At 36.2% G+C, this 12,847-nt stretch overlaps 4 protein-coding genes across 8 annotated transcripts; 2 read left to right on the plus strand and 2 right to left on the minus strand.

Annotated features, from left to right (window-relative positions):
- Positions 1–24: 24 nt before the first annotated feature.
- On the minus strand, positions 25–2,174 carry LOC114539473 (synaptogyrin-2-like). Its single transcript, XM_028560109.1, has 3 exons — positions 1,806–2,174; positions 718–1,095; positions 25–607 (listed from the first exon to the last, which is right to left on the minus strand). The coding sequence occupies exons 1-3, from the start codon at positions 1,863–1,865 to the stop codon at positions 401–403; spliced, it is 645 nt and encodes a 214-aa protein (XP_028415910.1). The 5' UTR covers positions 1,866–2,174; the 3' UTR covers positions 25–400.
- LOC114539467 (alpha-protein kinase 1-like) lies at positions 2,172–6,702 on the plus strand. Its single transcript, XM_028560098.1, has 9 exons — positions 2,172–3,712; positions 3,806–3,911; positions 4,026–4,236; positions 4,345–4,739; positions 4,822–5,233; positions 5,312–5,503; positions 5,612–5,890; positions 6,007–6,196; positions 6,343–6,702. Exons 1-9 carry the CDS (start codon positions 2,580–2,582, stop codon positions 6,575–6,577), a joined length of 3,153 nt encoding a protein of 1,050 aa, XP_028415899.1. The 5' UTR covers positions 2,172–2,579; the 3' UTR covers positions 6,578–6,702.
- A 19-nt stretch (positions 6,703–6,721) lies between these two features.
- LOC114539469 lies at positions 6,722–9,532 on the minus strand. 4 transcript variants are annotated; one of them, XM_028560104.1, is made up of 4 exons: positions 9,396–9,532; positions 7,992–8,950; positions 7,228–7,743; positions 6,722–7,152 (listed from the first exon to the last, which is right to left on the minus strand). In XM_028560104.1, exons 2-4 carry the CDS (start codon positions 8,896–8,898, stop codon positions 6,800–6,802), a joined length of 1,776 nt encoding a protein of 591 aa, XP_028415905.1. In that variant the 5' UTR covers positions 8,899–8,950; positions 9,396–9,532; the 3' UTR covers positions 6,722–6,799. The 4 variants fall into 4 exon arrangements, with proteins under 4 accessions (XP_028415905.1, XP_028415904.1, XP_028415902.1 ...); XM_028560103.1 differs by having other exon boundaries at positions 8,100–9,237; XM_028560101.1 differs by having other exon boundaries at positions 6,722–7,146; positions 7,992–9,237.
- A 191-nt stretch (positions 9,533–9,723) lies between these two features.
- Positions 9,724–12,380, plus strand: LOC114539470 (dynein regulatory complex protein 10-like). Of its 2 annotated transcripts, XM_028560105.1 has the most exons (5): positions 9,724–9,839; positions 10,023–10,899; positions 11,200–11,433; positions 11,534–11,605; positions 11,801–12,380. In XM_028560105.1, the coding sequence occupies exons 2-5, from the start codon at positions 10,057–10,059 to the stop codon at positions 12,077–12,079; spliced, it is 1,428 nt and encodes a 475-aa protein (XP_028415906.1). In that variant the 5' UTR covers positions 9,724–9,839; positions 10,023–10,056; the 3' UTR covers positions 12,080–12,380. The 2 variants fall into 2 exon arrangements, with proteins under 2 accessions (XP_028415906.1, XP_028415907.1); XM_028560106.1 differs by lacking the exon at positions 9,724–9,839 and having other exon boundaries at positions 9,980–10,899.
- Positions 12,381–12,847: the final 467 nt, after the last annotated feature.

The raw sequence follows: 12,847 nt of genomic DNA on the forward strand, positions 1-12,847 counted from the left end.
TATAAAATGTTCCTCAAAACTTCTCATATTTTTGTTTGCAACTTTTATTAACTTGAAAATTACAAACAATGATATTTTGCACTCAGATATTAACTAACTACACCACTGGCAAATGATAAATAGAACAACATTTGACAATTGTGCTGCTGCGTGCACATTCAAGTTGAGTATTGTCATGCTTGCCTAAGATTAATTCTGAAGTTCTGGATTAAATATCTCCCTTTGTAATATTTAGCACTACTAAGTATAGTCACAAGTCCTTTTGAGCAAATGATTTAGAAAGGTGAAGTCGGAAAATACCACAGTAACTTTGCGAAAAGTGTAGCTAAAGTTAATTTAAAATAACCCAGTAGATTTAAAACACAAACAAGTACCAGCTCTCATACAAATAGTGTTTAGTTTAGTATGTTGGTGGTCGGTATTCTCCAGATTGATCAGTTTGACCAGATTGTTCGAATGGTTTTGCTTGATACGGGTCATCATTCTGTTGTTGGTCTGGGAATGATGAGTAGGGTGAGCTTTCATATGGTTGTCGACTATGGCCACCAAACTCAAAGTTGCTAGCTCCACCATTAACATTTCGAAATGCAAAGAATGTTTGAAAGGCCTAGAATGAAAAAGTAAAGATTTTTCATCTCTTGGAACTGGAATAATATCATTTTGGAATATGGGTGGAGTTTTTTAATTGTGGTATAAAATATTGCCATCTTCACTTACCCAAGAAATTATAGAGAAAAAGCAGAATGCAATTGCTCCTTCAGCATTACTTTTCACATGTGAGGAGAAAGAATCCTTATCGTCTTGCTTTCGCCATTTGTCACAAAGATAACAAAAACCAACAAACCAAAGGAATGTCCAAATGCCGGAGAATAGTAGATCAGAAAGAAAGATGTACTTCTTGGCTTCAACGTTTGATATGGATTCCATGAAGAAGTCAGAAGCAAGAAATATTAGACAAGCAATGAATGCAATCACTCCAATGGCCACTCCATAGTTGCATGCACCATCATCTCCATCATAAACACACATTTTACCATCTCCGAGGTCCACCTTGCCTTTATCCGAAATGCAACCAAACACAATGATTGAAAACAACTAGATGAAAAAAAAATATTACAATAAATGAATACCCTGTCCAACATCAAATTATTATATTTGCTGAGGGAATGTTAAACATTAATTGGTTACTAGGTTATTTTGAAACCAAATGTTTATACCTAAGTTCTTGTTACTACTTTGATATTTTACCCAATGTTTACGTCTGGTGCTAACTTATGTCTAATTGTAGTGTTTTTACGATTACAAAACGGTTATAAACAGGCTGTAATACGACTGTGATGCGAAGGCAATCACATGAAACTATCGATGCATAACGAAACTGGTTTACTTATTTATGAAAGACTATTTCTAGCCATCGTTTTCTGTTTTCAACCTTTGTATTATTGGCTGTTAAACATGCTGTTTATACCAAGAACTTGGATAGTGCCACGATTTATATTTTTATAGCTGAATTGCAAGATTTATGACACATGAATTGCTCATTAAATTGCTTGCATCATGATATCAGTTTAAATTAAGACTTGCAAAAGGGCACATTCATTCTTACGTCTTTGAAAGAAGACTTGTTTTTTATTACGTGGCAATAGTGTAGGCAAATTTTCAAGCCTTAAACTTTCCAAATTAGTTCTCAAGGCAACAATTTCATAAGTTGTTAAACAATCAAGGGTGTTACAAGACGAGAATCGACCAACAGAATAACCTTTTAACCTTGGAAATGGGCGAATGTGATCCACAAATATACTCACTAATGACAAGAGTCGGCATATCACTTGTGGTCTCCGCAACACATCTATTGGATCAGACATTTTGAATCACCAAAGTTTCTTCTAATAACCTCTGATCTTCGACTAGAGGAGGTTGGACTATTAGCTCTCTCGAGTCGGCGCCCTGACACGCTATGCTTGAATTTGCGATTCAAATTTTACCCTTTTGAGGAATAATTAATTGTCAAGCTTGATCGAACACGATCGGATTTTAAGAAATTCTCCACAAAGTATTCTAATTACAACAATTTGTTACATGTAGTTTTCGGAAATTTGCTGCCGTTGAACGTTGCGAAGATGAAGGTTTTGCAAGTACTTCCTCCTAAACGGCCGCGTGGTTCTGTTTTGAACTACAAAATTTATTCAAAAAAAATTATGATGTCATGTTTCAGCATGAATGACATGGGTGTCTTGTTTCATCACGTGCCGCGCACATGTGATGTGGTACCAAGTTGTGAGTCCATTGAAGTTCAATTTATACATGGTATGCCTGGTATGCAGATTGGAGTACCTGGTGCTTTTGTTTGTTTGTGTGGTTCATTGGTTAACATTGTGTTAATGGTAATACTACCATCTCTCTGTTGTACCATCTCTCTGTTGTTCTGGTGTATGGTAAATTGGTAATACTATAATGCTTCCCTAGGAAGCAGGAAATGGGTTCTTCAGCTTCTTAGAATTCAAGCTCTTTTGACTTCCTTTCATATTTACAGAGTTACTGACTGACAGCAAACATTTCTCTCAATTTGTTTCAACAATATGAACAATTTTGTCCTAAAAACCATTCCACTGAAGCAGTGTGGGGAGAAACTCCTAACTCACGCAAGTGAACTTTCCACAAGCAAAACCGTACAAGATGTGTGTGATTTGATATGCGAGAACTTACCCTCAAAATCTAAATTAGAAAGTCATCTAAATCTGATTCATGTGGTTGGAAACACTGGCAGTGGTCGGACAACTTTCTGCCAAGCAGTCCTCAAAGAATTGATTAGAAATCGTTCAGTTAAGGAATCTGAAATTATTTACATCAAAATCAACAAGCATGATAATGTTGACTGTGTCTGGAACTATGGTATCCAATTGGCACAGGAACTTAGAAATATGGGTAGTGTTACATCAGTTTTATCTTTGCAAAGCAGCTCACAGCAAGAAAAAAAAGAAGCAATGGTTAGCATTTTCAACAGTTTTGGAGTGGTCAGTTTTGACAACTTGTCACTGTCTGAAAGCAACCACCAACTTTTTACACTATTGATGTCTATAGTACACAAACTGAAAAATAGTGTCATACATATTTCCAACAAAGAGACACCACCACCAAATCATGCAATCACAGTTCAAGTCCATGGCTTTAACCATGCAGCCATTCGCAGCAACTTGAACTGGAAAGTGGCAATCCAATATTTGGATGCCAATTACAAACCTATTAATGAAACAGTTTGCATAAATCCGTTGGCTGTTCATTTCCTTTTAAATGCATCACAGATCTTTGGTGTCCTTGAATATGAAGGGGTCAAGACTCAAACACCTGTAAGTGATGTCTTGAACATGATTTGGCTCCATTTAAGTGAACATGAAAAATTGGTGCTTTTTCAATTGAGCCAGCTCCGTCGAGCACTACCACTGGAAAAGGCTGAAGATCTTTTAAGGATTATTCAAATTGGGTTGGTTGAATATGAATCTCCAGGTCTTTATGGAAATTTGTTTGGACAAGTTACCCTAAATGATTCTGTCAAAGATTTTGTGTTGGCCAGGGCAGAAAGTGAGATGCCTCTAAATAAAACAGATTCAAATTTTGATGTATTTGATTGCTGGAAGATGTTACTGTGCGAAGAGTTGATTGGTCTGATTGACGAAGCAAGAAATAATGCATGGCCTTTTGTCCCAGAAAAATGGTATGTATGCTTAAGAGCAGTCAATTAATATTTCTAGCCTCGACATGCACAACCATTGAATTTACTTTATTCAAAATATCTTTATGTTAACAGGCAATATGTTAAAAATGTTGGTCAAGAAGAAAGTTATAATGTCAAAGACCTAATAAACATGAAAGTGAAAAATCTTCCTCATTTGACACAGTTTGATGTTTTGCAGGTATTTCAATATTGATTTTATAGCTAGCTGCCTTGATGAATAACCATGGAATTATTGAACTTATGAACGACAATGCATCCACTTCTAGTTGTGTTTTTGCATTTCATTTTTTAGGAAACCCTCCACCATGCAATTTTAAAGAAAGACTATGAAAGTATGGCAGCAATATTGTTCATCATTGATAGATATATTTACTGGCAAGGTGGATCTAAAATATTGCTGGATATTGTTGACTCAATTATGAAGGAAAAACCGGAACTGCCTATTGCTCCACAGATAATTATTAGAAAAGCTCGGGTTTTGCGAACCTCTGGTGATTTGCAAGGTGCATAATATGGATGATAAAATCTTGAATCGAGACTTGTTTGTGGCTCAACATTTGAGCTGTTGTATTAGCTAGCTTTTAATAATCCTGCATGGCTTTGACTTTAAGGTGCTGAGAAAGTTCTTGACAAATTGTTGAATGAAAAGCAGAAGCTTGGAACATGGCACTACAAGGAAGAACACCACCATGATCTTGTTAAAGCTGTCTGTGTGCAGATAAAAGGTGAAATTCAGGCCACACTTGGACACTGGTATGATTCTGCTGTGTTGTTGCTTGATTCAATACGTCTCTTCAAAGAACTTCCAAAAGTTGACAAGAAAGGTCTGTCTTCGAGTCTTGGACTGTGTGCTAAAACTCTACAACATATGTCAGTTGAGGAATTCAAAATTATTGCTCAGAGATATTTCCTGAAGGAATCTCATCCCTATATTCAAGCATATGAATTTGCATTTGAGGCTGCAGAGTTTGCAATATACACACCAATATTTTATGCTCGTCATAAAGTGAGTATTGAATGTAATTTATTTTGGAGAATTTATGATTTTATAATTGCAAAACAATCATGCTTAAAATGATATTTTTTAGCAATCTGCAGGACAGATGTTGCTGGAGTATTCAAAAATCTCTGTAGATAAATCCAAGCACCTGAATGGTGCCTTGAAGGAATTGAAAGAAAGTTTAGCAGCCCACAACGAGTATGATGCCTTAAAGAGTCGTGAACAGTATCATATATTCATTATCGCTTTATACAAAATTAGTTGTGTTATGGAAGATATGCAGCTGAAAAAGCATTTGGATTTAAAAATAACTTCAATGGCTCTGTTCTATCATTACTCCTGTAACAAAACATCAATTGTTCATGATAGTAACAGTAAGGTACTTATCAACAGAGCATTGACAATTCTTGAATTGCCATTGTTTGTGGAAGAGATGAATCCAAGTGAAACAACTGGATTATCTGCTCCTGTGGCTGTTGGTGAAATCAATATTAAACCAGGTACATATGTGTTGATCTTTTAGATATCAATCAGATTATAGTTTTCCTACAAAGTTTTCTTTCTTTTTTTCGTCTTAGCACAAACTTCATTGGTGGATAGATGTGCTGGAACTCTACAAGCTCTAACTTTAGGACAATCTTTAGCCTCAACTGTGGATCGCTCCAAGACAACAGTGTTAACAATAGATGACCTAACTGGCAGTGACATGACAAATTATTATGACTACCTCAATGAGAGCATCAATATTTTAAAAAGTGACAACGTTCATGGTAAGGTGACTTTTTAAAATGTCTATACCTACCATACTTTTAAAATGCCTATACCTACTATACCTTGATAACTAGACATCTAGCTGGACTGGTGTTCATGTATTTTAGAGTGCAAGGTTTCATCTTATGATGCAGTGAAGTTAAAGTGGAAAGATCAGAACACAATTATATATATTGGGGAACAACTCAACCTCTCTAAAGATGATGAAGGGGCGCAAAGGAATCCATATATGGTGGAATATCTTGGTCAAGATGAGCCAATGGGAAAATATGTGGGTAAAAGATATAAAGGACCTCTGGGGCCACAACAGTATAAAGAGGATGTTAGATGCCAAATGACTGCACGCTACTATGTTGGTCTGTTTAACCAAGACCTTTATCATAAAGGTATGGTAGTAATTTTCAATCTTTAACAAGATTGAGAAACTTTCTGTTAGGAAATCTATGCATATAGCTTTACCTGTAGCTAAATGATAACATGTTCCACTTTTTCATGCATGAAGGTATTGAAGTGAGCCATATTCAGTTCTTACCAGTGGTAATGGTCACCTTGCTCACCCCGAATGCAGGTGAAACAAGCCCAGTTGTTTACAATGTGGAGCCTTACATGCAAGGCAAATTTATAAAACTAACCAACAACTGGGCCTTTGTTGAGGAAGATGTGGCTGGAAGTCAATTGGTCCTGGCTTTCAGGTTAGAATTAACTGCTTCAAATTATTTTCCCCAGGGGATAAACTGACAATCAGAATGAATAAATCTATGGAATGACTCTTAGTGTTTGTTTTTGAAAGGGTTAAAAGCAGTGTTAGAACTAAATAATACTATCATTTGTCATTTAGTCATTTCACTTATGAGAGATCAAATAAAACACTCCTCATCACAGACCACCAGGGATGGACAAGCGAAGATCATTTGTCCACAACATTCCTTACTGATCCACAGATACACAGTGTCGATAAAAAGTTGTATGGTACAGGTAACTTAGGAATGCGTGGAATAAACAAATTTTGGAAAAGTATGCATCCAGAATGCAATGAAATTTGCAAAAAACTCGGTCTTACAAGACCCTCATAGATAAGTCCTTCCATGAATTGGTTTACAATGGCAGTGAAATAGTTTATAGATAGTTTATTTTACGCAACACAGAATGAATATTTTACCTTTAAATAATACTGAATTCAAACTTGTATACAACATAAAATTAGACATTAGATTACATTATAAAATGAACTAAAATATTTTACCTAAACTTATAGCTTTTTAGGTCACGTACGTTCTTTCTAAGTTGAATGGCCATCAATTGTTTTCAAAAGTGCAGTATTTCTTTGCCAAATCAACCCTTCCCACTGTAAAATCCTCAAGTGCTTCCTTTAGCTTTTCATATGTGGCCTGCTCGGGTCTGGACCGTACCCATTGTGCTAGCATCTGGTAACTTTTCTCAGCAACTTTTTGATTATCACAGTCAATCCTAGTAATTTGACAGTCTTCCAGTCCTAGGGTTCTCCCAAGTTCTTTCCACTCACCAACAGCCTTAACTGCAAGGTGGCATAAAATTTTGATCTTGACATGGCCTTTCTGTTCTTTATATGGTTGCAGGAATTGTTCAAGTTCCACTATATCAGGAGTGATGTTTTTCAGACAGTCTGAAACTTAACAAGAAAAGCATAGATTAGCCTGCATAATTCTAAGTTGTTAATCAGGACCTGTCCCATTATTACACCCACCTGTCTGCGGAAAATTATGAAATTGTGTAGGGAGATGATTATTTGGTGGTATATTTGACTGAAATAAAGTTGATCCTCCATAGGAATTTGAAGGTCTTTCAGGATTTGGTTGAAGGTGACTAACATGTGGATGAATAAATTCAACAACAAATGATTCTTTGATAGTTGTTGCAAGGATAATGTCAACTACAACAAAAACCAATCCAGCTATTTTGATTTGGTCTCCTTTTCGTAATCGTGTCCAAAGCTCATTATCAGTGATCTCTTTTCCATTAAAATGATAGCCTTTAGTTTTACTAATGTTTCTGATCATGAACGATACTTTGCCATTTGGTAAAATCTGTGCAAGCAACTCCACATGTTGTCTTGAGGCACCATCATCATTTATGAAGATATCAACACCTTCTCCTCTGCCAAAGACCACTTTTTTGCCCTGTTTAAACCAAGCATTCTTTAAGTGGTCTATTACACCTTGGCTGCTTGCATTTGTCACCTGGAATTGAATCCTTGAAATTTCTGTTAAAAAAAACAACAAAATAATGCAATAAATAATGCAATTTTCTGTAAGTATTGTCTTGTGCTTAGTTCCGATCAGTGGGTATTATAAATGTATATGCATTAACTTTTACAAACAAGTAAGTATTTGAAAATCTCACTATCAAATAAAGATCTTTTAACATGTTCTTCATGGCAATCTAACACTTTATTAACTGACTGTTATATATTCTCAACAGTTTTTTCCTTAGGATCAACCAGACTACTACCTGGTAAATGGTCATCATTTGCTGAGCTTGGTTGAATTGATAGTTCTGTATCTTCAACAGTTTTTTTCGCACGATCAACAAGGCAACTGGCTGGTACACAGTCATTACCTGGTGCGTCTAATTGAGCTGATGGCATTGGCATTTTCTCACTTGTTGTGTCTTCAACTGTCCCTTTATTTCGATCTACAGTCTCGCTGCATTCAGGTTTCACCAATTGTTCACTGCTTGGTAAATCAACGGTCAATTGCCTACGATCAACTAAACTATCAGATACATTATCTTGATCTTCTACAGTGTTTGTTTTGTTGTGAATGACTTGATTTGATGTGCTGGCTGTGTCCTCAACTGTGGCCTTGTTACGATCCACTGTTGCTGTACAACTTCCATCTGGTGTTTCACCACAATTTTTATTTGAAATACCATTTGTGTCTTCAACTGTGGCCTTGTTACGATCCACTTTTGCTGTACAACTTCCACCTGGTATTTCGCCACAATTTTTATTTGAAGCACATTTCGGGTCCTCAACTGTAGCCTTGTTACGATCTACAATCTCATCATTGTTTTGGTTCACTACTGAATCTGTCAAATCATTTGGAGTATCAACTGTAGATTGTCTACGATCGACCGTACCATGAGCTTGATTATGATCCTTGTTCCTACTCTTGTCATGGTTGTCCGCACAATCAGTCAAGTCAACTGCATTCTGCCGTAGATCCTTCATTACTTTGACATTAGGATGCTGCTTGTCAACAACTGACTTTGAATGCTGACCAATATTCTGAACTACAATTGAATTCAACTGTTCACTCTTCTTGCTTAATGTACCATTTTGATCATCATAAGCTGCCTCTACATTCTCACTTTCATTATCAAAAGTCTTATTTCCATTAACAGGTCCATCAGCCATTCTGGGATGCGACGTTTCAATATTTCTTTTCTTTCCAAAGAAACACAGGTTTCTGAGAAAATACGCAACGGATTTTCTTTGAATCGATTCATACAACTTATACAAGGTCATAAATATGTGAGTATTTACAGTATATTCAGTATTTAAAATGTAAAAGAGTTCTTTGAGAGTTGTAATTTCTACAAGTTTATAGTTGTAAATAGTAATAACGGGAAAGTAAGCAATTTATCACGTCCACATATGTCATCATTCGATCAAAAAATTTCAGAGTTTCTCTAATTGCAAATACTTATTTCTTTACGAGCTTAATTTTGGCTGGTGGGCTGTGGCCTCTATAAACTAGAAACAAAATACAACTAAATTATGAAATAAATAGCTAACATTGTATCATTAACAGAACGCGCCACGCCATTAATGCAAAGTGTAAAAATGTGTTTGCATTGTCGCAAATTACAATTTCAAGAATGGTTATTAATGTAGCAATATAGAAATAGTACCTGAGTATAACTGTGTAAGTACGTTAATAGTGAAATATTCAACAGTAAGTCAGATATTATATGACAAGATATCGACGAATTCAGCTGCTTCTATTTCAGTATTGTTATTGTGAATAGTCAGAATAGAATATCAAGTTATCAACAGGAAGCCTTATTAATAACTCTTAAGTTGATAGGAAGTACGTCATGAGAGCAAAGGATCTTACGGCTTTTTCTACGCTTTCATTTTGGGAGAACTGGGAGAGGAGTGTTTGGGAGATTCGCACGGAGCGAGGGTGTGTCACTGTGCAGTGTGAAATGAGAATCAATGATGAGAGTTGATGACTATAAAGATGCAAAATAATTGTCAAAAACACTTTCAAAGCAAAGTTCAAAAGATTACCTATACAAAAAAATTTATACAAGCTTTTATGTTTTTGACAAAAAATAATTTTGACCAAAAAGGTGAGTTACTGGTAAATCTTCTTTAGTATATACAGTGGTATTATACCATACAGTTTGATGTCTGGGGATATATGTTGTTATATAGGGGTCTGATATCCCGTATGGGAGTAAATGTTGTTATATAAGGCATACCATGGATACTATTTCTATGTAACAAATGTGTATATGTACACGTTTCCATAGCAATCACGACAACTGACGACAACACGAAGCAAAGATGGCTGCACCAATATTGGAACCAATTAGAATGGTAAAAATGCCTTCGACGGCTTCAAGTGCGAGTGAAACACAGAGCAGAATTCATGAAAAAGTTCATCGCTTTAAATCTGGAGACATCGCAGACCCTTTGAAAGTCTTAGAGCCGGAAAGGAAGAAATTAACATCACTTGAATCTCAACGCATTATGGCTGTTTTGGAGGACACCATACGTCGTATTGAAGTTTCTACAATCCTGCCATTTGTAGTGGAAAATCTGGGCCGATTTTCTATCTTACTCGGAGCAGAACTTACGCACTTGTTACGAGAGCATGACAGTTTACAAGGACGCTATCAAAAGGCTGTTTCTCAACTTCATTTGGACGAAAAGAGACTTGCAAGTTTACAAGAGAAATTTGATCAACAGAAGAAAGAAAAAGAGGCCGAGTTCTTCTTGTATGACGAACAGCAGACCCTCGATGTACAAAATGATGATGGTTTATCTGCTTTAGATGTAAATCTAGCAGATGGCAAGGTTAAAAAGGAAGAGAAAATGGTTGATTTTTTAAGAGGACAACTGCAACAGTCACTCAGAACCATTCTGCGGCTTTTTGTTCGAAACCCAACAGCCTTAGATGCCTTGAGAAACGAGAAGAGGGAACGTTCACCGGAAGCAAAGGAGATGTTGATGCAGCTTGATGCTTTGAAAGGAACTTTGTTTGAACGTTTGTTACGGACGCCATCTGAACTAAAAGAGAGAGATAGTTATCTGAGATTTATAACTGAACGAGAGAGGAAATTGAGCAAGCAGGCCAAGAAATTACAAGATGAGTTGAACATTGCAACTGAAGATAAAGAGAATGAGGCAAGTGGAAACATGCCCTTCGTAATATAACATCCTCCAATTAGATTCAAGGAAACATAAGATTGCATTCAGCTGCTATATAGAGACCATCGGCTAAGCGAGTGAGCCATGCATGGGCCACCATCCCATGCACCTTCACCATCTTGCTTCTCTTAGTCATTGATCTATAAATAGTGGCTGATTGCAATGTCTATGCTTTCTAATAAAGTAGGTCAGGGTATGAGGTTTGTATTAGATCCTCTCCCTATCCAAGTAGAGTCCCCTCCTAAGTCACTAAATACAAGCTATGGTTGTTTTTAGTTGTCGAAACGTAATGAAGTTATACGGAAAATAAAGTTTGATATCTTCCATGTTGAGCAAACATCAAAAGAGACAAACCAGCAAGTCATTAACGAAGCAACGAAGGAGCAACTAGCGGAAGAGAAGAACTCTGAGGGCAAGAGGTTGAGATTGCAGCAAGATATAATTGAAGAGAAGAAATTGATTGAAACTTCGATTGGGAAACATCGCGAAAATGAGCTTGCACTTCGTAAGGTGAGAGATCGCTTCTGGAATCTGGAGGTCAAATTTGGAGAGCTTTTGTGGTTTAATTTTCATAGTAAAAGAGTATAATAGTAGTTTTGGTTTTCTTCAGAAAAAGTACAAGGTTGAAACTGAGGTAGAAAACTGGATACAGAAATATGATACTGATATGGGTGAACGGCAGGTAGGACAACTTGATGGAATAATCATGTTTGTGCTCATAGGATTAAGAGTAATCTACCCTCATACAAAATATTAATGTAACAGGACCAAAACTGTATTTAATTACAGTGCTTCTGAACAGTGTTTTCTAATCTTGAGCCAGTGTAGATGGAGAATAAAAGCTATAAACTGCTTTCTTAATTGTAAACTTTACTAGAATGAATTTGATCAGTTGGATGAGATTTATACTGAAGAGAAGAAACAACTGAATGAACTGGAAGAACGATTTCGGACGATGGAGAAAGAATATCAGGAAATAGTGGAGCAGAAAAAGATTGCACGAGAGAAAGCAGAAGACGCAAACAGGGAACTTCAAGCTAAAATCAAGGCAGCCACTTTAATACAATCATTTTGGCGAGCATTGAAGGCAAGAAAGCAACTTAAGAACAAGAAGAAAAAAGGGAAAAAAGGAAAGAAGGGAGGAAAAAGGAAATGATAGAATATTGTGTTGCGAGTAATTGGACTTTGTTATCCAAATATACTGTTCAAACTGTAGATTTGAAATCACTTTAGAGCAGGCATGCAGTCCATTAGAGTTGGTGAAAGATCCATCATAGTTGGATTCAAAGAAGAGCAGATGGGTCTTGGTGAATGAGCCTATGTAGTTAGTTCTTATAAATGGCATTATCTACACCTTGAACTCTTTGTAATATTACTTGAAATAATTTGTTATATAATTTCACTATCTTTTGCATGTGGAGTTTAAAACAAAGTCATAAATGTAAGATCATATCTGTATAGGAACTACATCAAATAAATAAAACATATATAGATAATAGATTGTTTTATTATATACTGCAACCTGGTAAGCCAAGATGGGGGCTCCAGCTCGTCATTGTGAGCAATATACTAGGTCCACAAAGGTCTATGATATTTAATGTATATCAAATTTAATGATATGTAACATGATATGGGACAAAGACATCTTATTCTATGCCAGACCCTGTATGTATTTCGCACAACCCACATTTTAAAGAGTTTGTTTTTTCAATTTTACATCCGCTCCACGACCCACGCTGGGTGTGGCCATGGAGTTAGCAGGGCCTGTGATCTTACCCCAATACTCTGACAAGTAGATGACACAAACTATTATGAGGAACATGTTGTATTCACACTTGTACTGTGGTCTAATTTTCCTCCCTCTCTAATGTAAAGACATGTTTAGTTTATTTATCGGTCAGTGTAAGAGCAATATCATGACGGC

The sequence above is a fragment of the Dendronephthya gigantea genome, unplaced genomic scaffold (assembly GCF_004324835.1).
Source record: "Dendronephthya gigantea isolate DGI-Jeju-01 unplaced genomic scaffold, DenGig_1.0 000203F, whole genome shotgun sequence".
NCBI lineage: Eukaryota > Metazoa > Cnidaria > Anthozoa > Malacalcyonacea > Nephtheidae > Dendronephthya > Dendronephthya gigantea.

Excerpts from the sequence above, each read along its gene's own strand:
- LOC114539473 (XM_028560109.1), bottom strand. The coding sequence starts at position 1,865 with ATGTCTGATCCAATAGATGTGTTGCGGAGACCACAAGTGATATGCCGA. Across the intron at positions 1,096-1,805 it reads TATGCCGACTCTTGTCATTA|TTGTTTTCAATCATTGTGTT; the intron begins GTGAGTATATTT and ends TTTTTCATCTAG. Across the intron at positions 608-717 it reads TTTTCTCTATAATTTCTTGG|GCCTTTCAAACATTCTTTGC; the intron begins GTAAGTGAAGAT and ends TTTTCATTCTAG.
- LOC114539467 (XM_028560098.1), top strand. The coding sequence starts at position 2,580 with ATGAACAATTTTGTCCTAAAAACCATTCCACTGAAGCAGTGTGGGGAG. Across the intron at positions 5,891-6,006 it reads CCAAGACCTTTATCATAAAG|GTATTGAAGTGAGCCATATT; the intron begins GTATGGTAGTAA and ends TCATGCATGAAG. Across the intron at positions 6,197-6,342 it reads CAATTGGTCCTGGCTTTCAG|TCATTTCACTTATGAGAGAT; the intron begins GTTAGAATTAAC and ends TTTGTCATTTAG.
- LOC114539469 (XM_028560100.1), bottom strand. The coding sequence starts at position 9,009 with ATGACCTTGTATAAGTTGTATGAATCGATTCAAAGAAAATCCGTTGCG. Across the intron at positions 7,744-7,991 it reads AAATGATGACCATTTACCAG|AAATTTCAAGGATTCAATTC; the intron begins GTAGTAGTCTGG and ends TTTTTTTAACAG. Across the intron at positions 7,153-7,227 it reads TCATAATTTTCCGCAGACAG|TTTCAGACTGTCTGAAAAAC; the intron begins GTGGGTGTAATA and ends TTTCTTGTTAAG.
- LOC114539470 (XM_028560105.1), top strand. The coding sequence starts at position 10,057 with ATGGCTGCACCAATATTGGAACCAATTAGAATGGTAAAAATGCCTTCG. Across the intron at positions 10,900-11,199 it reads CTGAAGATAAAGAGAATGAG|TTGTCGAAACGTAATGAAGT; the intron begins GCAAGTGGAAAC and ends GGTTGTTTTTAG. Across the intron at positions 11,606-11,800 it reads CTGATATGGGTGAACGGCAG|AATGAATTTGATCAGTTGGA; the intron begins GTAGGACAACTT and ends AAACTTTACTAG.